Source organism: Eubalaena glacialis, chromosome 10 (genome assembly GCF_028564815.1).
Source record: "Eubalaena glacialis isolate mEubGla1 chromosome 10, mEubGla1.1.hap2.+ XY, whole genome shotgun sequence".
Classification (NCBI taxonomy): Eukaryota; Metazoa; Chordata; class Mammalia; order Artiodactyla; family Balaenidae; genus Eubalaena; species Eubalaena glacialis.
In genome coordinates this window covers 66111349-66137587 of record NC_083725.1, presented here as the reverse complement: position 1 = coordinate 66137587, position 26239 = coordinate 66111349, and the positions used below count along the sequence as shown (strand labels likewise).

The 26239-nt window shown below is 55.9% G+C and overlaps 1 protein-coding gene across 3 annotated transcripts in view; it reads left to right on the top strand.

The window, feature by feature from the left end:
• The window catches only part of MYO7A (myosin VIIA), an 83939-nt gene that overhangs the window by 7055 nt on the left and 50645 nt on the right, over window positions 1–26239 (top strand). For all 3 annotated transcript variants that reach the window (XM_061202823.1, XM_061202822.1, XM_061202821.1), the window contains exons 3-17: window positions 4362–4546; window positions 5037–5158; window positions 5246–5388; window positions 5664–5777; window positions 6983–7136; window positions 7850–7926; window positions 8461–8580; window positions 9342–9484; window positions 10343–10553; window positions 11075–11210; window positions 14446–14552; window positions 20474–20611; window positions 22530–22688; window positions 23109–23201; window positions 25322–25416. In XM_061202823.1, the coding sequence (XP_061058806.1) occupies window positions 4362–4546; window positions 5037–5158; window positions 5246–5388; window positions 5664–5777; window positions 6983–7136; window positions 7850–7926; window positions 8461–8580; window positions 9342–9484; window positions 10343–10553; window positions 11075–11210; window positions 14446–14552; window positions 20474–20611; window positions 22530–22688; window positions 23109–23201; window positions 25322–25416 (1997 nt within the window). The remainder of the gene's footprint in view (window positions 1–4361; window positions 4547–5036; window positions 5159–5245; window positions 5389–5663; window positions 5778–6982; window positions 7137–7849; window positions 7927–8460; window positions 8581–9341; window positions 9485–10342; window positions 10554–11074; window positions 11211–14445; window positions 14553–20473; window positions 20612–22529; window positions 22689–23108; window positions 23202–25321; window positions 25417–26239) is intronic.

Sequence of the window (26239 nt, the reverse complement as noted above, 5' to 3'; positions counted from 1 at the left end):
CTAACCATGGCAACCCCTGGTCACTTCATGGCTTGGGTTACCGTGGGCACACCCACATGCACCCAGGATTTCCTCAGATTACCACGGCCACTCGCAGCCTTGGGCCTGGAGGATGCTCTGTCCCTGACTGTCTGCCCAGGGCTTGCCTGCTCCAGCTGGCCTGCCCCCAGGAGCGTGAGGGACAGCACCCCAGGGCCGTAAGTCAGCCCGAGACATCTTACATGGGGCAGAGCCCTCAGAGGACACCTAGCAACCTCTCACTGGGTGGTCCCAGAGGCCAGGGGTCGTCCCTGGGTCTTGCGGGCAACAGGTGGCAGGGCTGATGCTGAACACGGGCTGGAGCCCTGGTCTGGGAGCTGGGAGGCCTGGATCCAGGTCTTGACAGGTTGCCTTTAGGGAGTCCCTACCCATTTCTGGTCTCAGCCGTCCCTTTGGCACAATGGGGTGGGTGCCTCTGTGACACTGGGAAGGTGTATGTGTCTAAGATGTATGTCTTGGTCTCCATGGCCTGCTAAGGGAGAGGCCCCAGGGCTAGCAAGCCCGGAGGCTTCCTGGAGGAGGTGGATTCCTACCATATCTCCTGGGGTGTGTCTCTGGCCCAAGAGAGGCTCCTTGATCTCCACCTGTGGACTTGAGGGCCCCTAGGGACCTGTGTACTATGTCCTTGGCTTGGGAATAATCCTTATCTTTTCCCTACTCCAGCCCATGGGCCCACAGGGCAGGCTTTATTACTGGAGACTTGAGAAGAGGCCTGTGCTGGGTAGTTGGACATTAACTCTCTGCTGGCCATGAACCCTTGGAGAGACAGAGCCAGAGGGCCTCAGGGAGCAGTGCCTAGACCCTCAGGGGACGGATGGGTGCTAAGGCCCAGAGAAAGGCAAGACGGGCCTGAGTCTCACTGTCAGCAGTGGCCAAGCCCCTCACTTCTTTTACCTCCCCCAATGCCAGCTCCGCAGTCTCACAGGTGAATTCCTGGGATTTGGGGGAGCCCAGGTGCGGAGGCGAGAGCTGGGGTTCTGGTGCCAGGGTCCCTCCTTCATCCCACTCCCTGCTTATCTGCTGTGTGACCTTGGCAAGTCCCGCCCCTTCTCGGAGGCTCAGTTCTCCCATCTGAGAAGGGGTGTCATGACTACACCTCACAGTGGCCTTCTGACAGTACAGGGAGAGATGGCCTGGAAGCTGCAAAGTCCTGCACCCGACAGGGATCTTCCTGGCAGGTGGTGTGTCCTTGTCATTCTGCTGGGCTGGGTCCTCTCGCTGAAGGAAAAGGCTTCGTTTTTATTATTTAGTTTGAAATGGGTATATGTGCTACAGATTGGAAAATATTCCTTCTGCCACAGAGATAACCACTGCTACTAACTTCTTATCTATCCTCTAAGAGAAAGACTATATATATATGATATATATGATATTAAATTATATATATATATAATTAAAAATTTTTTCTACACCAAAAAAATAGCATTTTTTCTACACAAATAGCATTCCTCCCCACACTTGTGTGCTTTTTCCACTAGCCCCAGCCCTGGGCCATCCTTCCTGTCAGCGTAGGCAGCCCTGCCGCAGTGTTGCTGACAGTCCTGTCCCCTCAGCTCCTTTTCTTGCTGTTTCCTGTGGACAGCAGTGAATTTCTTCTCCATCCATTAATTTAGTGACTCATTCGTTCACTTGCCAAACATTTGCTGAGCGTGTCCTACACACCGTGCACAGTATTGGGCCCCAGGTAGAGAGAGGAGTGAGGCTGGGGGGCAGAGGCCTTGAACCAGAATTATGGAGGAGTCGGGGGCCAAGTGAAGGGGACCATGGAGGCTGTGATGGGTCACACAGGAGGGTGCCTGGCTTCCTTTGGGGGGAGCGCTCATCTCCATTTGGACCTGAAGGATGAGCAGGCAGTAGCTGGGTGAGGGGGCAGGGGATGGAGCGTGGTGCTTTTAACAGAAGGTTTAATATGGAGGGAGCCTCTGGCTGTGGGATGCAGCTAACGAGGGCCAGGGCTCCGAGGTCTTGTGGGCAGGGAAAGGATATTGACTTTGTCCTGAGGCCATGGGGAATCTCCTGAGGGTTTTCAGGAGGGGGATGACACAGTCAGATTTTCAAAGAGCTGACTCTGGTTCCCAGTGGAGGACAGATTGTAGGGGGCAGTGTGGAAGCTGGGAGCCCAGAGGGGAGGCACCTGGCCGGGGAGGTGGCCGTGCCCACGGAGAGAAGTGCATCGTTATGAAGGAGAGAGAGGCCTCCCGGCATTCCGCCCTGGTGAAGGTCCGCGGTGAAGGACGGGGTTGAAGGTCGGCGGTGAAGGACGGTGGTGAAGGTCGGCAGTGAAGGATGGCGGTGGTGCTGTTGGCCGAGCCGGGAGGCAGAGGAGGAGCAGGGTTGGAGGGGAGAGTGAGCTCCCCTCCGGACAGGCTGGTGGACATCAAGTCGGGGAGGGGGCTGAGGGGTCTAGTGCTCAGGAGGGCCCTCTGGGCTGTGGGCAGAGTAGAGAGGGCCATGGGAGCTGTGAGGGGGAGAAGAGGGTCCAGGCCCAGCCCCTGGAAGGCTTCTTGTGGCATCTCAGCGCTCCCTTTGCCCTGTGCTTGGTCTGTCCTCAGGGTCACCTCGGTCTGGCTCTGACTCCCCACGTCGATCGGTTCATTGGGTCTGAAATAGTGTCTCTGCCTCCTGCGTCTGTAGCCGCTATTCATTCTCCCCAGCTCCCAGGGTGACCTTTTCCCAGCAATCCTCCCAAATGTCCTGTCCTTTTATGACTCTGTGCTTGATCCCCACTGACGGGCCCTCCACTGCCCCCCCACCCCCATCTCAAGGAATCCCTGTGCCTGGTGCGAGCTGCCAGGGCCCCAGGCTCTCCCTCCCTGCCACCCAGCGTGTGGCTGTCAGCCCCCGCACGTGCCTCAGGGAAGGGTTCTTGAATGACAGCGCGAGCCTAGCTGGCCGGAGGCCACATGGTGATCATGGGCCAGGTCGTTGAGCATCGCTTTGTTAAGGAAGTATTCAGAAGAAAGGAAGGGAGCACTTGTGGACAGCCGACTCTGTACCAGACACCTGCCAGAGGTTGTGCCCTTTGGTCTCTACGACAGCCCTGGGAGGTGGGTGTTAACCATCTCCCTTTTACAGATGCAAACTGAGGCTTAGAGAAGCGAAGTGATCTGCCAAAGGGATGTTCCTTGTGGCTGTCTCTCCTACCTGGTTACCAGAGTCTAGCTGGTAGGAAGAGCCAGGGGGAGAGGAGAGTCCACTGGGGCCCAAAAGGGCAATGTCTGGCAGGAGAGAAGCCTGGGTCTGGGGCGCTTAGCTCTGGGCAGCTTTGCATGGCCACACCTGCCCCCGGGGTGGGCACTTGCCCTGGCATGCGGTGCTGGCAGCAGCGCCTTCCCTGCACGGCCACCTTGGGCTGAGGCTGCTGGGGCGTGACTGGGTCTCTGGTATGATGCACTGGGCCCTGGGTGGGAGGGGATGGGCAGGGCTGTCGCCTCCCCTGCACAGTCACATCTTTCTTCAACCCCTCCGGGCCCAGATGTCAATAGATCCATCACCAATTATAAGCTGGGCCTGACCTTTTTGAGCTGGAGTGGGGAGAGGTGGGGAGGGAAGGAGACGTAACCCCTGAGGGCCTCCCTGTGTCCTGGCAGCAGGAGGGCCAGGCCTTGTTGTCCCCTGTGTGGCAGGGTCCGGGCCCACAGCAGGAAACTTTGCACATAGGTGCCCTAACAGAGGAGCCCGAGGAGAGAAAGCCCCCAGAAGGCTCTCTGAGGTGTGTCTGGCCCGTGTGTCCCCACTGCCCAGGATGGCTGGAGGCGCTCTGTCCCCCAGAGCACAGGGCCAGTGCTGCAGAGACTGGGGCCCACCCAGCCCCTTTAGCTCTTTATGGCTTCATTCCACTCCCCCCTCACCAACCCAACTCCTCCACTCTGGAAAGGTCCAGTTTGTGAATTTTACTCTGAAAGTTTGGGATGCAGGGTTTGGAGGCAAAGGTGGGAGCCAGCATTTGAGGATTACCTACAGTGTGCTATAAATTGTAAAGTCCACTATCTTCTTTAATCTTCATAAACGGTTATATTATGCCCATTTTATGGATAAAGATAAGGAAATTGAGGCTTTGAGACCCGCCTTCCCTCCCTCCCCACTTCCTCCCTCCTTTCATCAAATGTCTCTGAGCACCTACTGTGAGCCCGACTCAATGCTAATCTGAAGGCCCCACCCCCAGCTCATAGGGAGGTAGGATTCTGACCCCAGATCCATGTGACTCCAAAGCCAGTGCTGTCCCTTCCAGAGGGACGGAGCAGGGCAGAGCCTGAGAGCTTTGTAGAGTCAGAGCCTCCCACATGGGAAGGGGTGAGCTCCCTGTTCCTTGTTGCCCACAGACCTACACGGGCTCCATCCTGGTGGCTGTGAACCCCTACCAGCTGCTCTCTATCTACTCGCCAGAACACATCCGCCAGTACACCAACAAGAAGATTGGGGAGATGCCCCCACATATCTTTGCCATTGCTGACAACTGCTACTTCAACATGAAGCGCAACAGCCGTGACCAGTGCTGCATCATCAGGTGGGCGGCCCAGGACCAGCATGGAGCTCCAGGCTTGGCCCCTAGAACTCCTGCTCTGTGCTCCCGCTAATGCCTCATAATATAGAGAATCACCTCCCCTTTCCCAGGCCTTATACCTCTATTAATGCTACCAAAGCTCATGTTAACTTTTGAGGCCAACCTTGTTTACTGCTGGCTCCTGTTAAATTACGGTCAGTTGCAACCTCAGGCTCCTGTTCTCTCTTGGGCAGAGGGTAAAACGACAAAGCATTGATCGAGCATCTAGTTCATGCCATGCTGTGTGGCAGTATGGATGGAAGAGTGTGTGTGTCTGAATGAAGGGGAAAGAAAGTAACCTTTAGCTGTGGCAGGGCACTGAGCTCCTTTCGCCTTCCCCAGGCCTGGAAGGTCCTTAGCATCAGCCCATTTTACAGATAGGGAGCTGGCTGGAGGGGGGGGCCGCAGTTTAGGGCAGTAACAGGTCTTGCCTCTGCCTGGGTCTCCTCTGCAGTGGGGAGTCTGGGGCAGGGAAGACGGAGAGCACAAAGCTGATCCTGCAGTTCCTGGCGGCCGTCAGTGGGCAGCACTCGTGGATCGAGCAGCAGGTGCTGGAAGCCACCCCCATCCTGGAAGGTAGGGCCGGGCTCTCAGGGCGGGGCTGGGTGGCTGGGGGGGCGATTGACATTGACCGTGACCCATGAACGTCTGCCCACCCTGCAGCATTTGGGAATGCCAAGACCATTCGCAACGATAACTCAAGCCGCTTCGGGAAGTACATTGACATCCACTTCAACAAGCGGGGCGCCATCGAGGGCGCCAGGATCGAGCAGTACCTGCTGGAGAAGTCACGTGTCTGTCGCCAGGTGGGCCTGAGCCCCTGGGCAGAGCTGCACGTGCGCAGGAGCCCCAGCCTCAGGGGGGTGTGGGGTGCACACCATCTGCATAGCCTTGCTTGTCCCCGTGTTGCTGCTTGTTTGCCTCAGTGCCTGAAATCCCAGCAGGAAACCCATCCACGGGGACCTTCTCATGAAAGGCACTTGTTAACATAGTAAACTGTTTACAGTCTGCTTGACTGTCTGGTTCCTGATGGCCTCCTCCTGCCCTCCCATCCCCCAACACCTTGTGCTCCTATTTTTAGGCCTCCGATGAAAGGAATTACCACGTGTTCTACTGCATGCTGGAGGGCATGAGTGAGGAGCAGAAGAGGAAGCTGGGCCTGGGCCAGGCCACGGACTATAATTACTTGGCCATGGTGAGGCCCAGGTGGGGCACCCGGGGAGGGGGACACCGTCCCTGCCCCTCCCCAGCTCCAGGCCTGGTGGGTAGGAACTTCTTTGTGGGCTTCCTTCCATCCTCTGACTGGCCCCAGCCCACCATAAGGCCTGTTCCCCACGTGGGCACACACCTGCTTGTACACACATCTAGATGAATTATCACCACAGACACACACATTCCTAAATGTGTAGACGTCCCAGACCCAGGGATGCGTAGACACACACATGCCCACGTGTACACACACCCGGCCCTGTCTGCACACGTGTGAGGTGATACGTTATTCTTTGAGGACGTGGAGACTGGGACCTCTGCCAGGGCCCCCGGGATTGTAGGGTACAGCCTGCTGTGGCTTCAGCCTCAGGGGCTTGCTGGTTGCAGGGCCCTGGTGCCAGCCTCTTGTTGCTGTCTGGCCATAAAGGAAAAGTGGGCCTGAGGCCATTGCTGCCACTCAGTGCCAGTGGTGGGCCATGCACACAGCAGGCTGGATTGGGGGGCACCAGCTTCCCTAGCCCTGGGGGGAGCCCATGCCTGGTTGTCTGGACCTGAGGTGGGCCAGCCACGTGGACACAAGTGTGGGCTATGGCACCTGAGGGATGTGGGACAACCAAGGGGTGTGTGTGTGTGTGTGTGTGTATATATTGTGGGTGTGGCAGGCCTTTCTGGACACTTCTGTTAGCTGGCTGGCACACTTGGATACACACACATACACACACACACATGCAAACACGGGTCTCATAGGCACACCCAATGGGGCAGACCCCAGGTGATGCCCTGCCTGTCTGTAGTTACCACCTCCCACCTTCTACCCCAGGCTGCACCTTGTGAGGGGTTCAAGTTCCTGAGGGTGGATGTCCATGGGGGGAGAGGGGTAAGGTAAGGCCTTGGTGCTGTGACTGCCAGGCAGGGTGATGGGGGCAGGCCTGGCATCAGTGACCTGGCTCCTCTCACTCATGGGAAGAAGGGGCATCCATGCTCCCCAGATGTGGGAAATGTATTCTTGAGAAGGCCAGCCAGGAGCTTTCTAGACTTTCTGGAGGAGTCATAGGTGAAGTCAGTGGTCAGAAACCCAGGCTGGCCTGGCCAGGCAGAGAGGGCCTTTCAGCCCAGGCACTGCCTCTCTGTGGGTACCTGTGGCCTCCCTGACACCCTTCTGCACCCCACTCTCCCACCCCCTCCCACCAGGGTAACTGCATAACCTGTGAGGGCCGCGAGGACAGCCAGGAGTATGCCAACATCCGCTCGGCCATGAAGGTGCTCATGTTCACTGACACGGAGAACTGGGAGATCTCAAAGCTCCTGGCTGCCATCCTGCACCTGGGCAACCTGCAGTATGAAGGTGAGTGACTGAACAGCCATCTTCAGAAAAGAAGGCAGGCTAGAAAAGGGAGCACGTTCACTCATCTGACACTCCAGCAATGTTCCAGGCTGGGAGGTGGTCCTCTGAGACAGGCACCAAGTCCACTCTGCTCTTGCCCTGGTGTCCAGCATGGTCCCAGGACAGAGTAAGAGCTCTGGGAACGTTTGCTCAGTATGAATGAATGATCCCAGCTCTAAGGAGCTCACAGTCTAGTGAGTCTTGAAAGACTAAGAGACATGGAGAAAGCATGCACAAGGCAGAAGGAAGAGCCTGTGCAAAGGTCCTGAGGCCTGAGAGAGCACGGCACATTTGGCGAAGGGCAGATGGTATCAGGCACAGAGCTAGACAAGTTCACCAAGCCTGTCTCAGGAGCCCCTGATTGCTCTGGGGGTCTGGAGTGGGGGTCATGGGAGAGGGGGCCATGACTGCCAGTGTCTGCTACTTGGATGTCAGGCATGGAGCCAGATGCTGCGCATACATGCTCCCTACCCTCCTGGTGCCCGTGGCTCATGGTGACAACATTTGTCAAACTGATATTAACCCAGAAAAGCATTTAGTCATGGTGCTGATGCCCTCTGTGGGCAGGGCAGTCCCCCTGAGAGTGGGCAGAGCCGCCTCGTCCTCCTAGACTGTCCCTTTCCCCCCACGCCCACCCCCTCTTGCCTGACGCTGTGCCCTGGTGCTGCTGACAGACCGTACGTTTGAAAACCTGGATGCCTGCGAGGTCCTCTTCTCCCCGTCCCTGGCCACAGCCGCGTCTCTGCTCGAGGTCAGTGAGAGCTTTCTGTCCCCTCGGCTGCTTCTCTTTCTCCCAGAGGAGCAGTTCTGACTTCAGGCTCAGGGAGCTGGGGCCCTCTGCTTGGAGAGTTCTAGAAGTTCGACGTCGAGAACCGGTTGTGTGCAGGATCTGTGTTGGGCACGGGTCCCGGAGGAGGAGTGGAGACCTAGCGCGGCTGCCCCTGGGGAGGGTGTGGAGCATGGGGGCGCCCTGAGAGGGTCAGTCAGTCTTGTAGTAAAGATTTACTAGGCTCTGCCTCGAGTTGGAAAACTGGTATAAATAAAGCCAGAGTCAAAGCCAGTGCCAGAGGGACAGGGGACATGCTGGGGGGATGGGAGGGGGCTGTTGAGGCGAGAGCAGTTCCTTCTCAGCGGCCCTTGGGTGGGTTTGATGACTGGGGAGGATATGGCCGTGGAGGGCAGAGTCTGAGTCAGGCCTGGTGGAAAGTGGGAGGGGCTCTAGGTGTGATGGAGGGAGGGGCAGGCTAGCGGGTGGCTGAGGGGTGCCTGGATGTTGCCCCACTAGGTGAACCCCCCAGACCTGATGAACTGCCTGACCAGCCGCACCCTCATCACCCGCGGGGAGACGGTGTCCACCCCGCTCAGCAGGGAGCAGGCGCTGGACGTGAGAGACGCCTTTGTCAAGGTGGAGTGGCTGCCGGCTCTCCCCGCCCCATGAGAGGTGGGGTTGTTGATGGACAGGAGCCGAGGTGTCCACAGAGCTGGAAGGACGTCTGGGCCTTGACCCCGGTCTGCGCTTGGGTCCGGCTCCAGCCACTGGCTCTCTCTGGGGCCTGGGCAAGAGTCTGCCTTCCCCAGAGCCTCATTCGTCTTTCCCACAAGGGGCTGGGAGCTGTGCTCTTCAGGGGCCCCAACAGCTCTGGTGCCCTGAGGCCCTCCACACCTGGCCTGCTTCATGCTGAATCATAATCTTTGGTTACTCAGTCTGCTGTGCTATTCCCAGCCCAGGGGATACCCTCTCTGATCTCTCCAACGAAGACCGCCGAAGAGGGGCTGGGTCGGGTGGAGAGGCCCCCCAGTCCTGCTATTTTGTCATCCATTGAGCCCCTCCGCTGTGCCAGGCCCTGTGCTGGGCTCTGGGACCCTCGTGATAATCAGAGCTGAAGGGGAGACAGAGATGGTTGGAGAGATGGGAGCCCAAACTGCGTGAGGTCAGGAGAAGTTTCTTGGTGGAGCTGATATCTCCACAGAGCTTTGAAAAACAGGCAGGAATTGTTCTGGCAGGAGAGGGTGCTCCAGGGAGAGGGAGAAGCTGGAATAAAAGCTTGGGGGTTTCGTGCAGCAGGAAGGGGCTGGAGTGAGGCCACTGAGGCCCAGGAGCCTGGCCGGTCCTCCTGGGAGGCTGTGGCTGCACCCCGTGGCTTATGTGGCTGCCTCTCCCCTCAGGGGATCTACGGGCGGCTCTTTGTGTGGATTGTGGACAAGATCAACGCAGCAATTTATAAGCCTCCCTCCCAGGAAGTGACGAACTCTCGGCGGTCCATTGGCCTCCTGGACATCTTTGGGTTCGAGAACTTTGCTGTGAACAGGTACCACATGGGCTGTGTCCTGTGGGAATTTTCTTCTACAACATGGGCTTAAGTGTCAGATCTCTCCCTTTAAACTACATTTAGCTGGCTCCAAGCACACTCTGCCAGGCTGTTGGAAAATTTGACTCCAGACACCCTGTGGGGCCCTTTCCCCTTCTTCCCTGTCCCCTCCAGTCCCTGGGTCAGCTGAGGCCAGCTGGGGTGGTGGAGCGAAGGCTCTCACACCATCACAGACCCTCTAGTCCCCGCTGCCCATCAGTCCAGCATCCAAGCTCCAAGGTGCCTCAAAGCAGGTGAGGCCGGGCCTGAGCCCAGCTTGAGATGGGGTGTTGGCCATCGCTGGTGTCCCACTTGGGGGCTGTGTGAGGGGCAGATGGATGGAGCAGGCCCAGGTGGACACTGGAGCTGGAGGCAGCCAGCCCTGCCCCACTTTTTAGCTGTGTGACCCCAGGCAAGTCACTTCAATTCCTGTAATGTTCAGATGTCTCAAAGCCCTCCACACCACCAAAACACCCACATTGAACATATGAAGTGTCTGTTACCTGGGAGAGCACTGAGTTGGTGGCTCAGAGATGTCACTGTCAAGGCCCTTCTTGCCAAATCTCGCGAGCCCCCTTCCCACGTCTGCTGACGCTTTGGGTCTCTCTTTGAGACCCCTCCCCAGCGCCTTGGCTCTTCCTCTCCCAGGTGCTCTGCCAGGGGTGTGGTGCCCATCCACCAGCCCCCTTCCAAGGCCTGGTCATGCAGGGAAGAGGGCTCCAGCCTTAACTCTCCTTCCGACTCACTGAGTGACCAAGGCAGGGCCTGAACATCCCCCTGCCTCCCGCTTTCACCTGTGCCCTGCACCCCTCCCTGCAGCTTCGAGCAGCTATGCATCAACTTCGCCAATGAACACCTGCAGCAGTTCTTCGTGCGGCACGTGTTCAAGCTGGAACAGGAGGAGTATGACCTGGAGAGCATCGACTGGCTGCACATCGAGTTCACAGACAACCAGGACGCCCTGGACATGATCGCTAACAAGCCCATGAACATCATTTCCCTCATCGATGAGGAGAGCAAGTTCCCCAAGGTGGGCCTGCAGCGGAGCGGGGCAGACACGTCCCCTCCACACTCTGAGCCTCCGCTTTCCTCATCTGTGGAATGGGACTAATGATACGCGCCTCTCAGAGCAGCTTTGGGGCCGGTTCAAGTGCGCTCATCTGACATTTGGGAATTACCTACGGTCCAGTGGGTCCTGGACCAAACTATGAAGATCTAAGCATGCAGCTGGTGTAGAATAGGTGCTCCAGACACGGAATATGTCTTAGAGTGGGGGAGGGGCTGCTCTCATGATTTTAATCATGCGAAATAGATTTTCTAAGCTGGAATGTACTTTCAAGGTTGTGTAATTCCAATTCACCCACTTAACAGATGGGGAAATGGAGGCCCAGAGAGCTCCTGTGTGGGCCATAAGTAAAGGGAGGGAAGCTGTTGGGAAAGACAGAAGAGGGGGTGAAAAGACAGGGGGCAGGAAAGGCAGTAGGGCCTGGTGGAGAGTGGGACGACAGGGAGGAGAGGGTGGGCTTGACAGCTGCTCCTTGGTTCCAACAGGGCACAGACACCACCATGTTGCATAAACTGAACTCCCAGCACAAGCTCAACTCGAACTACATTCCCCCCAAGAACAACCACGAGACCCAGTTTGGGATCATCCACTTTGCAGGCGTTGTTTACTATGAGAGTCAAGGTACAGGTGGGCCCTCTGGGGCTTGCTGTCTCTCTTTGCTTGTGTCCCCTCCCTTCCTTCCCCTTCTCCAGCCCAGGACAGAGACCAGGGCCCTGGAATACAAAGAGGGAAGGGATGTTAGGAAGCATTGGGCTCAGTGCTTTTTTTTAGGGATTTAAAAAAAATTGTGGTAAAATATATGTAATATAAAATTTACCATTTTAACAATTTTTAAGTCTACAGTTCAGTGGCATTAAGTATATTCACAATATTGTTCAATCATCACCACTCTCCAGAGCCTATGCATCACCCCAAATAGAAGCTCTGTACCCACTAAACAATAACTCTCCATCCTCCCCCCACCCGCTAGTCCCTGATAACCTCTATTCTACTTTCTGTCTCTATGTATCTGACTATTCTAAGTACCTCATATAAGTGGAAACATACAATATCTGACCTTTTGTGTCTGGCTTAGTTCACTTAGCATAATGCCCTCAAGGTTCATCCATGTTGCAGCATGTGTCAGAATTTTCTTTCTTTTTTATGACTGAATAATATTCCATTGTGTTTGTGTGTGTGTGTGCGTGTATACACCACATTTTATTTATCCATTCATCTGTTGGTGGACATTTGGGTTGTTTCCACCTTTTGGCTGTTGTGGATAGTGCTGCCATGAACATGGGTGTATACGTATCTTTTTGAGTCCCTGCTTTCAATTCTTCGGGTGGGCTCAATGCTCTTTTGCACATATGGGGAAACTGAGTCTCAGAAGGGGCAGTTAAAGTTTTTTTAGATCACACAGCCTATTGGCTGCAAAGCCAGGCCTAGAACTAGCCCAGTTACTCACCAAAACTCTTTGAGCAACAAGACCAAGTTTGGTCTTTGAAGGAGATGTATCTTCTTTTCTCCTGGGAGATACAATTGGGCTCATTTTAAAGCTAGAAGTGAGGAAGAAGGTCAGAAAACAGTCAAGTTTTCCCCACTTGGAATTCTTACAGGGTCTGTCAAAAGCGGGCAGACTGCCCTTGCCAACCACACTCCTCACACCCTGGTGCAAAGGGCTGGCCTTGAATGGGCATCAGCTGTGGGATGTGTCTGCCCTCCCGCCTTCAGTCCCAAAGGGTCCCACCCACAGCCAAAGCCAGTGAAATTCCAAACGAACAAGCAAAGGGCCACTGCTTTCATACTTTCTTGCTGAGTTGGTCCAGGAGGCAGAGAGCAAGCCATGCGGCAATTATGGAATCAGAAGGCTGCTCAGCCCTCATTAAATTATCGGGTGTGAGATCCGCCCCACCTGTTAGAAAGAAGAAAGCCAATGTTAAGTTTGAAGGAGTGTTGGGCAAACAAATGGATCTGTTGTTTGGAATAAGAGAGGGTTTTTTTTTTCAGTTCAGTCCAACCAACGTTCACTGACCATCTATTACGTACTAGGCTTCATGATGTGGCTGAGGAGACGAAAATGAAAATTGAGCAAACTCTACTCAGTTATAAAATTATAGAATATTATTAGACCTGGAGGAAACATAAGGCTCATCTACTTTTATGGATTTGGAAACTGAGGCCCTGAGAGGGAAATGACTTGCCTAAGGTCACTAATCAGTTTTGAGCTACTTTAAACAATTGTGTCAGCATTTTCTGTTTACAGAGCACTGTTTCAATTCAGTAAATTTTATTTATGACATGTGTGGTGCTAGGTGATCCAAAAAGAAGCTAGAGCTTATGGGTGCATGATGCTCATTCAACAGATAAGGAAACTGAGGCCCAGAAGGGGACCTCCCTAGGGTCCCATAGTGAGTCTGTCATAGAGCTTTAATTAGGACCCTACAATTCCATCCCAACTTCAGAGGCCCCCTTCCAGTACTGAGTGCCACCTGCAGCTCACCCCTCCCCAGATGCCACGTGGGCAGCTCCACACTGGGTCTCTGTGCCATCTGCCAGCCAGGGCAGCCTGAGTCCTGGGGGAAAGGGTGCTGCTTCTCTGCAGGGTTCCTCCGCCTCAGGCATCCCCAGACCTTGGGCTCCTCATCTTCATCTCCACGCTAGCAAGGCCCCCCATTAACCAGTTCCTAAGTCCTCAGTCCCTGGTAATGGTAGCCTTCTTTGGCATCTGTGTGGTGCAGGGGAGCCTCCCTGGGCTGGTGCCAGGGCTCCTGCGCTCAGGTCTTAACTCTGCCCGTGGCTTGCTATGTGCCGTTAGACAATTTGCTTAGCTTCTCTGAACATCAATTTCTTCCCTTGTGGGGGTGGGGAAGATAATCTCCACCTGTCCTGCATATACAGGGGGAGTTGTGAGCATTCCAGCTGTGAAGGCACTATCCAAACACAAGGTCTTTTAAATGCATTCCTTTACTATTACCTGGTACCAGATGAACTTGTATTCTCTCCCAGGGCACACACTTAACAAGGGCTTTTGACACCTTTGTTACTGAACTTGGGTCCTTGGACTCTTTAATCAATAGAAATTGGTAAGAAGCCAGACGAGAAATTCAGGCAAGCTTTACACGGGCTCAGGCTGCTTTAGCACGAGGGAGTGAGAACAAGAAACAGGTGCCTTTGCTCACTCCCTGAGCGGGGGCGGGCTGGTTCCTTAAGTGAGGTGAGGGCGGTGGCGGATTGGTGGGTCGGGCTGGAGGAGGGGCTTAGGTGGTCAGCTCACCCTCTTAGTGGTGCTGTGTGCAGGGGTTATGGGCAGTTCCCTGCTTTTGCTCCCAGCAGCTCAGGAATGGCAGTCGGTTTGTGGCCTTTTTGTATCTTATTGTTCACAATTGCTGGCACCGCACATGTGTGTAGTTATTTTTAGTCCCTAAGTTTCTTTGTATTTTGTTGCTGGAGGAGATGTTTGTCCAGGTGAGAGCACTCCGGTAGAGGGTCCCAGGTCCCAGCCCATCTCACCTTCATCCAAAAGACTGAAGCTGGCATTTCAGGTGTTGCGGTGGTTGAGTTGGCAAGGTGCCCCGCTCCCTCCCGGGGCCTGAGACTTCCTGCCCTCCTCTTTGGCCAGGCCGGGAAGAGGTAGGCTGTGAGGCTGGGGAGATGAGTTCCAGAGCTGGCTCTGCCCCTCACTTTCTCTGTGACCTTGGGCAAGCTACTGTCCTCTACAGGCCCGAGTCCCCAACTGTAAAGTGGATGTGGTTGAACTAGGTGGATTTTGAGGGTCTTCCTGGACCAGGCGTTGTGGCTTCGGGGAAGGGGTGAGTCTTGTCAGGGCGAGGCTGCTGGAGCTGACGAGGTATGACTGCTCTTTGCCGCTGCCCAGGCTTCCTGGAGAAGAACCGGGACACCCTGCATGGAGACATCATCCAGCTGGTCCACTCCTCCAGGAACAAGTTCATCAAGCAGATCTTCCAGGCTGACGTCGCCATGGTAACGTTGGGGTGTGGTTTTCATTGGGCAGGAAGGGCCCCCAGAAGCCAGGCTGGTATCTAGGTGCCCCCTTGTCTAGTGGCTTCAGCTGAGCTCCTCTGGCCATAGAGCAGGGGTGGTGCTTTGCTGTGGTTCCGGGAGGGGCTGGAGGGCCTCCAAGATCCTCCTATTGGGTCCTCTTGTACTAATGACGGGGAGTGGGTGGGGTGCAAGGCCCAGAGAAGGATCACGTGAGATGCTGCGGAGCAGAGCCTGATCAGGACTCGGTTTTCCATGGGGGGCCCCTCCCCCGCCCCGACCTCCAGCAGCGAACAGGGAGCACGGGCAAAGAGGGGACGTCCAGCCTTGAGGACGCGGACAGGGGTGGGTGTTCAGAGAAATGGGCACAAACGGCATATTTGCACAAGCCCTGGACCCCATATTGGTGGGGGGGGTGGTGGAGAATTTCCCACCCTCGACATTTCCTTTGTCTCTAGAGTGTTAGCCTGGACTCTGTAGTGGGCTCAAGCCAGATTCAAATCCCAGCTCCACCACCTTCTCACTGGGTGGACTTGTTTCCTGCAGGATTGTATGCCTTTTTATTTCATATTTTCCTCCTGTCCCATGGCTTCCTGGAGAGTGCGTGGAGGGGCTCAAGGGGAGGGCAGAGCCGCTGCCCCCTCAGTGCCTGCCCTGCTGCCTGTGTTGCCCCCAGCCTCCCAGAAGCCCAGACCACTGCCCTGAGGGTTGTCCTCTCTCCCTGGTGGACTTTGCCCTCTGTTTTCTGACCTGCCACGTTCTCCTTGCCCCCCCACCCCACCTCGCCGTGCACTGTGGTTCCTGTTGTAGTTTCTCTGTGGTTATTCATCGGGCACTCTCCGCCAGTCAGCAGCTTCTGCGAAGGTAAAAGACCCCAGCCCGGGGCCAGAGGATGGCGGGAGAGGCCTCAGCAGCCCTTGGGGCTGGGCTGTGTCCTCAGCCCCTGCGGCACTGAGGCTTGGGGAAAGGGCCTTTTTTTCTTTATTTTTTTGGAGTGTGCGTTTTTGTGGAGTGGTTTGTGGAGTGGTTTGATTCTTGTTTTTGGAGTTGTGTGGACTTCAGGCATCTCAGTTTCTTAAAGGAGGAAACTGAGTCCTAGAAAAAGAGGTGAGACTTGCCCAGTGTATCGGGGCAGGGTTGGGACTCGAACCCTTCTCTCCCAAGTTCTCTGCCTCCACGGAGTCTCTTGGAGGCATCAAGGCCTGCTCCTTCCATCAGGCCCTACTAAGGGTTTCTACATCCATGACTCAGTTAGATCCTCTGATTAACCTTGTGGAGCAGGAGGGGCAGGTGGTATTTTCTGAATTTTGCAGATGGGGGACTGAAGCACAGAGATGGAGTGTGGCTCACTCACAGTCACAACATCCGGGGGAGCTGGGACTAGAAGCCACTCCCTGCCCCCTGACCTCCTTAGGCCCTGAAACACCATCCCTGGTGTGTCCTGACCACCAGCTCCAGGTCGTGTGTGGCTCCCAAGGCGCTCTGGGCCCCAAAGATGCTGGGTACCCTTAGCAGCAGCATAGCCCTGCCGTCCCTTCGCCTCCCTTTTCTCTTCTCAGCCCTCAGTTTCCTCTCTGCCTAATGCCGACATCCTTTCACATTCGCTCTTAACGCTGGGTCCCCTTCCTTCCTGCATGTCTGGCATCCCCCTGCTGCCTGGTGCCTTGCAGAGTTCTGGCACAAATCACAAAACCACAGTGGTAGTGCAGGGCCCCCAGCACATCAAGAGCAGGGAGGTTGTCTGGAAGGAGGCCTCCGCCCTCTGCCCACGGTCGGTGCCAGGCCAGCACTGTGGCCCAGCTGACTGATGGGATGAACGTAGGGCCACCACCAGAGAGGGGCCCAGGTGCCTGGAGCTCCAGCACCGGCAGTCCCCACCATGAAGCCCACAAACTGCCGGTCGCAGTGTTGGTGAGACAGGAGTGGCTCTGGACTCTCCCCCAGTCTTTCCTGTCCTTCTGTAGACGCCAGCCCAGCCCCTACCAGGCCTACACACTCCTCCTGGTCTTGGGCAGTCCCGGAAGACACTGAACCCATTTTTTCCTCCTACTTCTCTTTCCCAAGCCCGTGGAGGCATGTGGGGACCTCTCCGTGAAGTTTCCTGTTCTAAGCCTCCTTCCCGGAACTCTGGGAATAGAACCCACTTGCTGAGGAACCGTGGAGAGGTCCAAGTGTGAGACTGTGGGGTGTCCAGAAGTGGCCCGCTCCCGAGGGAGTTTTTGGAGCACAGAATGAGAACCTGGCAGTGACAGATTTGATACCAATTACATCTACTCTTCTGGCCCACTTAGGCACCCCCGTGAGTAATTACTATTGCCCCTACCTTTCAGGTAAAGTAACTGGGGCCCAGAGAGGCCAAGGTCTTTGCGAGAAGTCACACAGCTGGTGACACACAGGGATTGGTTCCAGGTCTGTCTCAGGGAGGTGCAGGGACTTGGCCAAGGTCACGTACAAGTGAGGGCTACAGTGAGGCTTTCTTGTCCCTGCTCCTTTTCACTGTACTGTGCTATCTGCAAGCTTTGCCTCAAGGAAAGGAAAAATGCTTTGTAACTGTTGGAAACATGATAGCTCTGTTAAAGGAACAAGGAAATGGGCTTGGTGAAGTGTGGATGCTGAGTCAGTTCATTGGATGACAGTGTACTAGCCGCAGCGCTCTCCTTAGGGTGAGGGCCCACATCCTTCCGGTGATCTGACCTGTGTCCTGCGCAGGTCCCCAGCCCCTGAATTTCCACCCTTCTGACTCTTGTGTCTGCCTCCTCAGGGCGCCCCTGGCAGCCCCACCCCAACCGTTGCTGCTGGAGGGAGCAGCAGAGCAGGGCAGCTCTTCCAGGGCATGAACACCGCCCCGCCCCCACCCCCAGGCACATGACCCAGGCGCCCTGAGTCCACAGGACGCTGGTTCACTCCTTATGCAGGTGGCTCCTCCTGACAGTGACTTCCCAGCCCCATCACATCATGCTCAGGTTCCTGCGCCTCACATCCCCTCCAAGGCGTCATTTAACGCTGACCTTTGGACTTCTCACTTCTGCCTTTACCCCCATCCCTAATTATCTGCAGATTATCCCAGAAAACAACAAATGTCGGAAAAGATGACCTTTCCTCTCAATGAAATAAAACCAAATCAGAAACCAGGTGGCCAGGGAAATGAGAGCAGACCCTGGGATCATAGGCCCCATTCACTCATTCCTTCCTTCCATCACATATACCTACTGAATGCCTGTTATATGTCAGACATTGTCATATGTCCTGGGGACACAGTAGTGAACAAAACAGAAAGAAACCTCTGTCCTCGTGGAGCTTGTGCTCTAGCAGAAGGAGAAAATAGTTAATAAGCAAATAAATAAGTGGATTACATAATGTCAGATGGTGACTTATGAGATGGGGAAAAAAGAAGGAGGGAAGGGTGCTGGTGGTGGAGCTTTGCAGTTTTGAATAGGGGATCAGGAAAGGCCTTACTGAGAGGTTGGTGAGGAAGTGAAGAGGCCAGCCACGTGCATTCTGGAGGAAAAGCATCGCAGGGAGAGGGAACAGCAAGTGCAAAACCCTAAGGTGCTTTTTAAGCCCCAACCTGCCCTGGGAAGAGCATGGAGGCAGGGGTGGCTGGAAGGGAGGCAATAAAGTGGTGGAGAGGCTTGAGGTTACTGGGACCAGGTCCTGTGGGATATGTGGGTTCTTACAAAGGACCTTGGCATTCATGCTGAGTGAACTGGGAAGCCATTAAGGATTTTGAGCTGGTTGGGGGAGGGGAGACATGACTGGATTTGTGTTTTAACAGCCTCACTCACTCACTCACTATCACTGTGTTGATAGTGGAGTGGAGGGCGGTGTGGAGAGTGGGGGACAGAAGCAGGGAGACCGGTTTGGAGGTTATTGCAATAACGAGAGAGCCATGCAGGCAGCTTGGACCAGGCTGACAGTGGAGGAAGTGGTAAGAAGGGGTCAGATTCTGGGTCCATTTTGGAGGTAGAGCCAATAAGATTTGCTGACATATTGGATATGAGAGAGGAGGAGTTGGGAATGGTTCCTAGATCTGTGGCTTGAGCAGTTGGACAATTTCTCGGAGCCCATGGACGCTAGCAACCAGTTCAGCACCACTTCAGTTCAGCAAAGTGTTGTTGATTGTTGCTGTGCCAGGCCCTGGGGCACAGCAGTAAACAAGGCAGACCCGCCTGTCCTCACGGGGCTCACAGCCCAGCAGGGAAGACAGACAGACAGGAGTAGTTCCAGAGTGCTGATCGAAACCAAAGAAGGGTGTGTCCTATGTGCGTGTATGTTGTTTGTGTGTATTGTGCATGTGTGCATGCTTTGTGTGCTGTGCGTGCGGGTGTTCTCTGCGTGTGTATTTCTGTGTGTGTTGTGTGTGTATATGTGTTATGTGTGTGTAGTGTGTGTGTCTTGTGTGTGTGTGCTGTGTGCCATGTGTATTTGTGTGTGGTGTGCGTCTGTGTGTGTCTGTATATGTGTGTACATTTGTGTGTTATGTGCCTGTGTGTCTATGTATGTGTGCTGTGTGTGTTGCGTGTCTGTGTGTGTGCTGTGTGTGCACACACGTGCTCCTGGCAAGGCCTCTAATGCAGGCTGGGTACAGCCCACCCTGGACAGGTTTCCCCCCAATTGGGGGTCACCCAGTGCTGCTGCTGGATCAGGTTCTGGGGCACACTTGGGGGCTACAGACTTGACATTCACCCTACCCCAGTGCAAATACTCCTCAGCTTCTCTTGGCAAAATCCTAGAATATATTCCAGATAATACTAAAACAGAAAACATGGCAAATTTCAGAATAGCAAGCATTTGCTGTTTCTTGGCAAGTTTCATTTCATTCCGGGGGCATATGGTCTAACTTTAGAATGAGTTAAATGCCTCTCCCTCCCCCCACATATCTCACACATTGACATCTGCATCCTTGGTTTTTGGTGCTACAGGATATCAGATAAAATGATGACTCATTTAAAATATAAAATCTTACAATAATAATCAAATTCACTAATAAAAAATCCTCACCCAAAAGAAATTGCCAGGAAAGCAATAACATCAAAATGCTTTGGAATCGAATCTTGTTTCTATGTCCAGTTTCTTGGCCTGAGAGGTTCTGCTTCCTGTTTGTTTGCTGCTCAGGTCCTCCCCCAGGACCCCAACTCATTTCATAGTCTTCTGAGAGGGAGACCCCAACAGGGCAGGGAGGTGCAGGGGGTCGCTGGTCGGCTCACCCAGATAGTGGCTGGTGGAGCACGGGGCCCTTGGGCCTTGGTGCTGGACGGCGGCCAGAGGCCAGCTGTGTGCCTTCTTAGGAGGCTTATCTGGGTCTGCCCCGCCCACCTGCTGCTGACCTGCTAATCCCACAGGGAGGGCAGAGGGTGCAGGTAGCACTGCCGCCCTCACGGGTTGCTGTTTACTGAGACAGACTCTCACAGCCTGCTCAGCTAGATAGATGGCACTATTCCCATTTGGGAGACTGAGGCTCAGCGCTGCTTAGTGACCTGCCTAAAATCACAGGACTCGGAGGTGGTGAGCCAGGGTTTGAATTTAGGTCTGTCTAACCCGTCTCTAGAGACGACCCCATCGTCCTGAGGTGACCAAGTCTGGCCACTCATTTATACCGGGAAGGGAGGATGGAGACTCAGAGAGGGGCTGCGTCTTGCCCAGAGTTATCCAGCACACCAGGGCGTGTGCCGCGCTCCTGGGCCCAGGATCAGGGAGGCTTCCGAGAAGGGGGTGCGTCTGGGATCCAAGCTCCAGCCCAGACCAGGCGGGTGACAGGAAAACCCATGTGCGTGGCCAGCCTGCTTCCTTGGGCGGCTCTCCCTCAGGCCCTTGACCAGCTGACCTCTCCCCTCCTGCTTCCCTTCCGGAGGGCTGGAGGGGCACGGGTCAGCCCCTCCCATCGCTGTGGTCCATCCCCCCAGGGCGCCGAGACCAGGAAGCGCTCGCCCACACTCAGCAGCCAGTTCAAGCGGTCGCTGGAGCTGCTGATGCGCACGCTGGGTGCCTGCCAGCCCTTCTTTGTGCGCTGCATCAAGCCCAACGAGTTCAAGAAGCCCATGGTGAGCAGCCCTGGCTTGGGAGGGGGCGAGGGGGAGGCAGATGGGACCAGCCTGGGGGGGTAGGAGGGGCTGGGCCGAAGGGGCAGGGTGGGCTGGGCCATGTGAGACTTTGTGCTCTGTGGGGAATGGCAGGGCCCCTGAGGGGCTTAAAGAACAAAGTTCCTATTTACTGGAGGCAGCAGGTGCCCTGGAAAGAGCCTGGACTCTGCAGTAGTGGGCTCAAGCCAGATTCAAATCCCAACTTCACCACCTGCTCACTGCGTGACTGTAGACAAGTCACTTCATTCTCTCGTGCCTCAGTTTCCTCACAGATGGAAATGAGACTGATCATACCCACCTCCTGGGGGTATTCCATGCAATAATGCATGCAAACTGCCTGGCGCCTAGGAAGGCACTCAGTAAATGGCAGCTGTGGTTCTTGCTGTGGCCCTGACTTTGAAAGCCTTCTCTCCTTTGGTCCAGCCAATGACCACCTCCTCCTGGAACCCTTCCTGGATTCCTTTCACTGGTTGGGAACATTTTCGTTTTTGGCTTTTCTGAGTAACATCTGTTGAGCCCTTTCTGTGTGTCCGGAGCAGAATGGATCGTCTCTCCACAGCCTCATTCAACCTTCCCAACAGCCCAGGAGGGAGGGACCTTTATGGCCCCATGTTCAAGATGTGGGACCAGAGGCTCAGGGAGGTTGAGGGACTTGAGGCTGCAGAGCCAGGAGCCTGGGCCGCCCCTCCCTGGGAGCCCTCTCCTTCCCCAGCTCTGGGAGGTGTTGTTTACCACAAGCCTCTTCCCAGAGATAGGAGGGGAGGCCCAGGGGAAGCTGGGGCCTGAGGGTCTGGGGAGGGACGGAAGGCTGGAGGCCAGTACTGGGCCAGGGAAAGTGCCTGTAGGGAGAGGAAACAGGTGGCGGCAGCCAGCCTTCCGCATGCTAACTCTGTCCCCTGTCCCCTGCCTGGAAACATTCCCCAGAGTGGGCTGGCCAGTCCCCCAGGGGATCAGGACCGGGTCTTCAGGGGTGTGAGAGTCACAGAGGGCTCCAGCGAGCTCCCCTCTAAGGCAGGAGGTCCAGGGGACCGAGGCCAGGGCCCTGGAGTTGGGCACCATCTCTCTTGTTCTCGGATGCCTCTGGAACCTTCTTTGGGCTGACCTCAGCATCTGTGGCCTGGCCCTTGGCTGCAGGACCTCCTCCCTGGGTCTCCTGCCTCCCTGCCTCCTGTCCCCCACTCCCAGCCTCCTCCCCACTGCAGTGAGAGATGTGGTTCTCAAACACAAATCTGACCCGGTCACCTGCTGCTGCTTCCCTAGCCTGGCCTCTCAGGTCCTTCACAGCCCATCCACCAACCCTGCTGCCATCACAAAAATGACTTTGTGCCAATTAGAAAAATGTATCTCTTTCTTAAGGAAGGTACTTTACTGTCAGCAGCCAGAAAGCTGTCTGAAAAACTATAAACCTAAGATGGCTATAATATGAAGGGCGACCCCTGGGGTTGTACAAGGCACCCACCACCTGCACAACCATAATCCTGGCATGGATTAGCCTCCTCAGTCCCCATAAAATCCCCCAACATGTCCTGCGCTTTCAGGCTTGCTCACCGTTGCGTGAGCTAGCCCCTCCAGCACCCTCTCTCCTGTCAGGGTTAGAGCAAAGCTCCTCCACGAAGCCCCCCTCGAGATGTCCCAAGGGGAATTAAGCTGTCTGTCCTCTGTGCCCTCAAAGCACTCAGCTCACCCCACGTGAGGGCCTCATGCCGTGCTGCTCGGTGGGTTCGGACTGCAGAGCCGCGTCTGGTCCCGCCTTTGCTCCTCATCTGCTGTGTGACCTTGGCCTCTCGGGGCCTTTGTCTGGGGCCAGGAAAATACAGAGCAGGGCTGGCCTCCCAGCGGGAGCCTCCAGCACTGACGCCCTTGGCTCCTTGCCTGGCAGCTGTTCGACCGGCACCTGTGTGTGCGCCAGCTGCGGTACTCGGGGATGATGGAGACCATCCGAATCCGCCGAGCCGGCTATCCCATCCGCTACAGCTTCGTGGAGTTCGTGGAGCGGTACCGAGTGCTGCTGCCCGGCGTGAAGCCGGCCTACAAGCAGGTACGGAGCTGGGGGCATGGGCGGGCGGGAGGGAGGGTCCCAGCTCTGGGCTGGGCAAAGGCCCCAGTGTTCTCATTGGAACAGTGTGCTGGGCATGACATCAGCTCGGCCACCTCAGGTATGGCTGGGAAAATTGGGGTCAGGCAGTGGAGTGCATCTGAGAGCTTCCATCGCCATGCTCGGCTGGTGTGGACTTGACACATGTGGTGAGTGGGCCCTGGCTGTTAGCTGGAGGTGAGGGTTTTATAATCATCGGGCCGAGCTAAGGAGAAGAGTGAGGATCAGAGAAGGCAGGGCCCGGCTGTGGCCACACAGAGTTAGGGCCAGAGCTGGAGCAAGAGCCCTGCCTCCCAGCCTTGGGAGGGACACCAGGTGGCCTTTCCACTGGTGGGGCCACCCATTCTCTTATGTACCCCCCAGGATGACCTTCGGGGGACATGTCAGCGCATGGCTGAGGCTGTGCTGGGCACCCACGATGACTGGCAGATTGGCAAAACCAAGATTTTTCTGAAAGTGAGCACGGCCTCTGACTCTGGCTGCCTTGGCGGGGCTGTGAACTCCCCGTCACGGTGGGAACAGGTCCTACGGGTGTGCTGTAGAGGAGTTGCAGCACCGAATGGGGTCCATGCTGGGGCTTTGTGATCCTCCTGCCCTGCAGCTGTGGCTGGTTGGAGCGGGTGGTGGAGGGACAGTTGGTATTTGAGAGCATCTATGACCTGGAGGTGGGGTTGGAGCAGTGACCCTGGGTGAGAAAACCGAAGGCCAGAGGTGGGCTCATCAGGGAGACCTGGATTCAGTCCTGACCCTGTGGTTGTCTGTCCTGGGAATTTGGGCAGGTCACTGGCCCTTTCTGAGCCTCATTTTCCCATCTGCAAAATGGGATGTGCTGTGGTAGGGGGCTCTTGCGTGTACCTTTGGTCCCTTCCCTTTTTTCCTGCCAGGCGGGGCTCATGCGAGGCTGTGGTCGGCCGTGTGCTGCTCACCTTGCTCTCTGGTGTCCCCGGGCCTGTTCCCGCGCTCCCCGAGCAGACACCTGGGGCCCTCTGGCTCCCACCACAGCTTGGGCAGGACTTTGGGGGCTGGGCAGTCGGGGAGGGGGCAGGGCTGGGAGCAGGAAGCTGGGCCGGGGGAGCTTGCTGGAGCTGGCGGAGACGGGACAGCTAGAGCAGGGACAGCATGAGCGCTGGCTTCTCCGTTTCCATTTCTGCCGTTCTAGATTTCTGGCTGTCCTGGGTGATGGGGCAGGGCCCCTTCCTCTGCATAGGGTGGGCCCAGGCAGCCCAGGACAGCTGGGGAGAGGGAACGGGGGAGCCAGCCCTGCGCTGGAGGGAGTCCTGGGGTCTAGTCTAATTCCTCCCTGGCTGAGGGGCCTGGGCCAGTGCCTTCATCTCTCTGAGCCTTCATTTCCTCATTGGAAAAATGTGTTGACTGTTCCCTGCCTGTGTGTCTCACAACTGCCACCTGGAGAGCACGTTCCGTGGGCCAGGCCCCAGTGGGGGCTTTTTGTCCATCATCACTCATTTAGTCATCACAGCAGCCCGTGAGGTAGAATTATTATGCCCGTTTCAGAGGCTTAGCACGTAGAGGTGAGGTGCCCATGGTCAGGCGCTACCCTGGAGTGGAGAGCAGGGCTTCCAGACTGTGGTTCTGATGCCCAGCCCACATGGGTAAGAGAGGGAAGGCGTGCAGCATGATGGCATCTAGTGCCAGAGACATCATTGTCCCCATCCTCCACATCCTCACTTTTCTGGGCTCTTCAGAAACCAGTAGTGGTTTCCAGACCCCAAACATCTGCTTCTCATTCATTCACTCACTCGTTCAGAAAGCCTTGGCTGAGCAGCCCCTCTGTGCTGGGCCCTGTCCCCAAGTGATGTGTCCTGTGATTATCTGATGGATGTTCCTCCCCCACCAGACTGAGAATTCCCCAGGGCAGGGCCCAGGTCTGCCTGGTTCATTGCCGCCTCACCCCAGCACCTAGCACATGGCTGGCACATGGAGATATTTGATTCATGTATTGAACGAACCATGAGTTTTGTCCAACTGGAGTGAGGGTTAGGGGCTCAGGGGTGAGAAGGAGGGGGCTGGAGAAGTGGGCAGGGCCTGATGGTAGAGGACCCGGGTGCCAGGGGAGGAGACCAGGCTTGACCCCGGGAGCCAGTGGGGTATCTCTGTGAGATCTGTCCTTGAGGGAAGGCCAGAGGGGGAGCAACAGAGGACAGGAGACTGGTTAGGAGGCTGTTTCTAAGATCCTGGAGAGAAACTATGGTGGCCTGGCCCAGGCCAGGGGCTGATGTGACAGAGCACCTAGAAGAGCTGGGACTCGGGTAGAGATGGCCATAGGATGAAGCCAGTGTGTGTGCGTGTTGGGCCACCGACTCCATGCAGTCAAATTAGGCCCCTCCTGCTCCCTTTGTCCCTCCCAGGCCTCTGGCATCCACCACGACAGTACCTGTCTGTACTTGTGGCTGTGAGAGGCTGCCCCATGGGGCCAGAGCAGGGTTGGGAGCCTTTGGGGCCCAACTGAGCCCTAGGCCTGGGCTCTGAGTGAAGGAAGAGGGGGCCCACCTGGGGCGGCCTCAGCGCTGGGACTGGAGAGGTTGGTAGGGGCGCCGCTCAGGAGCTCTGCCCTCCAGGACCACCACGACATGCTGCTGGAGGTGGAACGGGACAAGGCCATCACTGACAGAGTCATCCTCCTCCAGAAGGTCATCCGGGGATTCAAAGACAGGTTCGTGCCTGGACCAGCTCTTCCCCACCTCAGCCCGCATGTGTGTGTGTGTGTGTGCGTGCGTGTGCTTGGCTCACCTCCGTTCCTCCCACGTGAACATGGAATAAACACCCATGTGCACACACAGAAACATGCACACACGTGCACAGCATGCACACAGGGTCATGTGAACAGGGTTGAACACTCAGACACGTGGACCCATCTGTGCCCCCGTGCCCAGTAACACAGTACCCCCACCTACACACCGGCTTGCACATGTGGGCACATGAGGCACACAAGTGGACCCTCTGTTGGTCTCAGATGCCTGATGAAATTTCCCAAAGGGGAAATTCGAGATTTTGTGAGTTACAAAGTGTGTCCCATATTCCGTGTAAGGGGCATGTGTACAGCTGTGTCAGTTCACAGATGGGCAGGGCTGACTCAGGGGTGTGATTCAAGCTCCACAAAAATCCCACAGCCTGCATCTTTTGCAGTTCATCTGGTCACTCCCTTCCTCTATCCGTCCACCCACTTGTCCATCTGTCTGTCTGTCTATCTAGCCATCCTTTGTCCATCCATCCATCCACCTGTCCCTCCATCCGTCTGTCCATCTGTCCAGCCATCCTTTGTCCATCCATCCACCTGTCTGTCCATCAACCTGTCCCTCCATCCATCTGTCCGCCCCCTCCCACGGCTGTGCCCTCGTTTGTGTGTGTATCCAGGAATTGGCTTGCTGGCTCACCCACACTGACGTAGCCATCCTTCACTCCTCCCTTATTTATTTCTACGTTCAGGAGACACCTGCTGTTTGATGTGTGGTCTCTTGTCCTCCACCAGGTTGAAG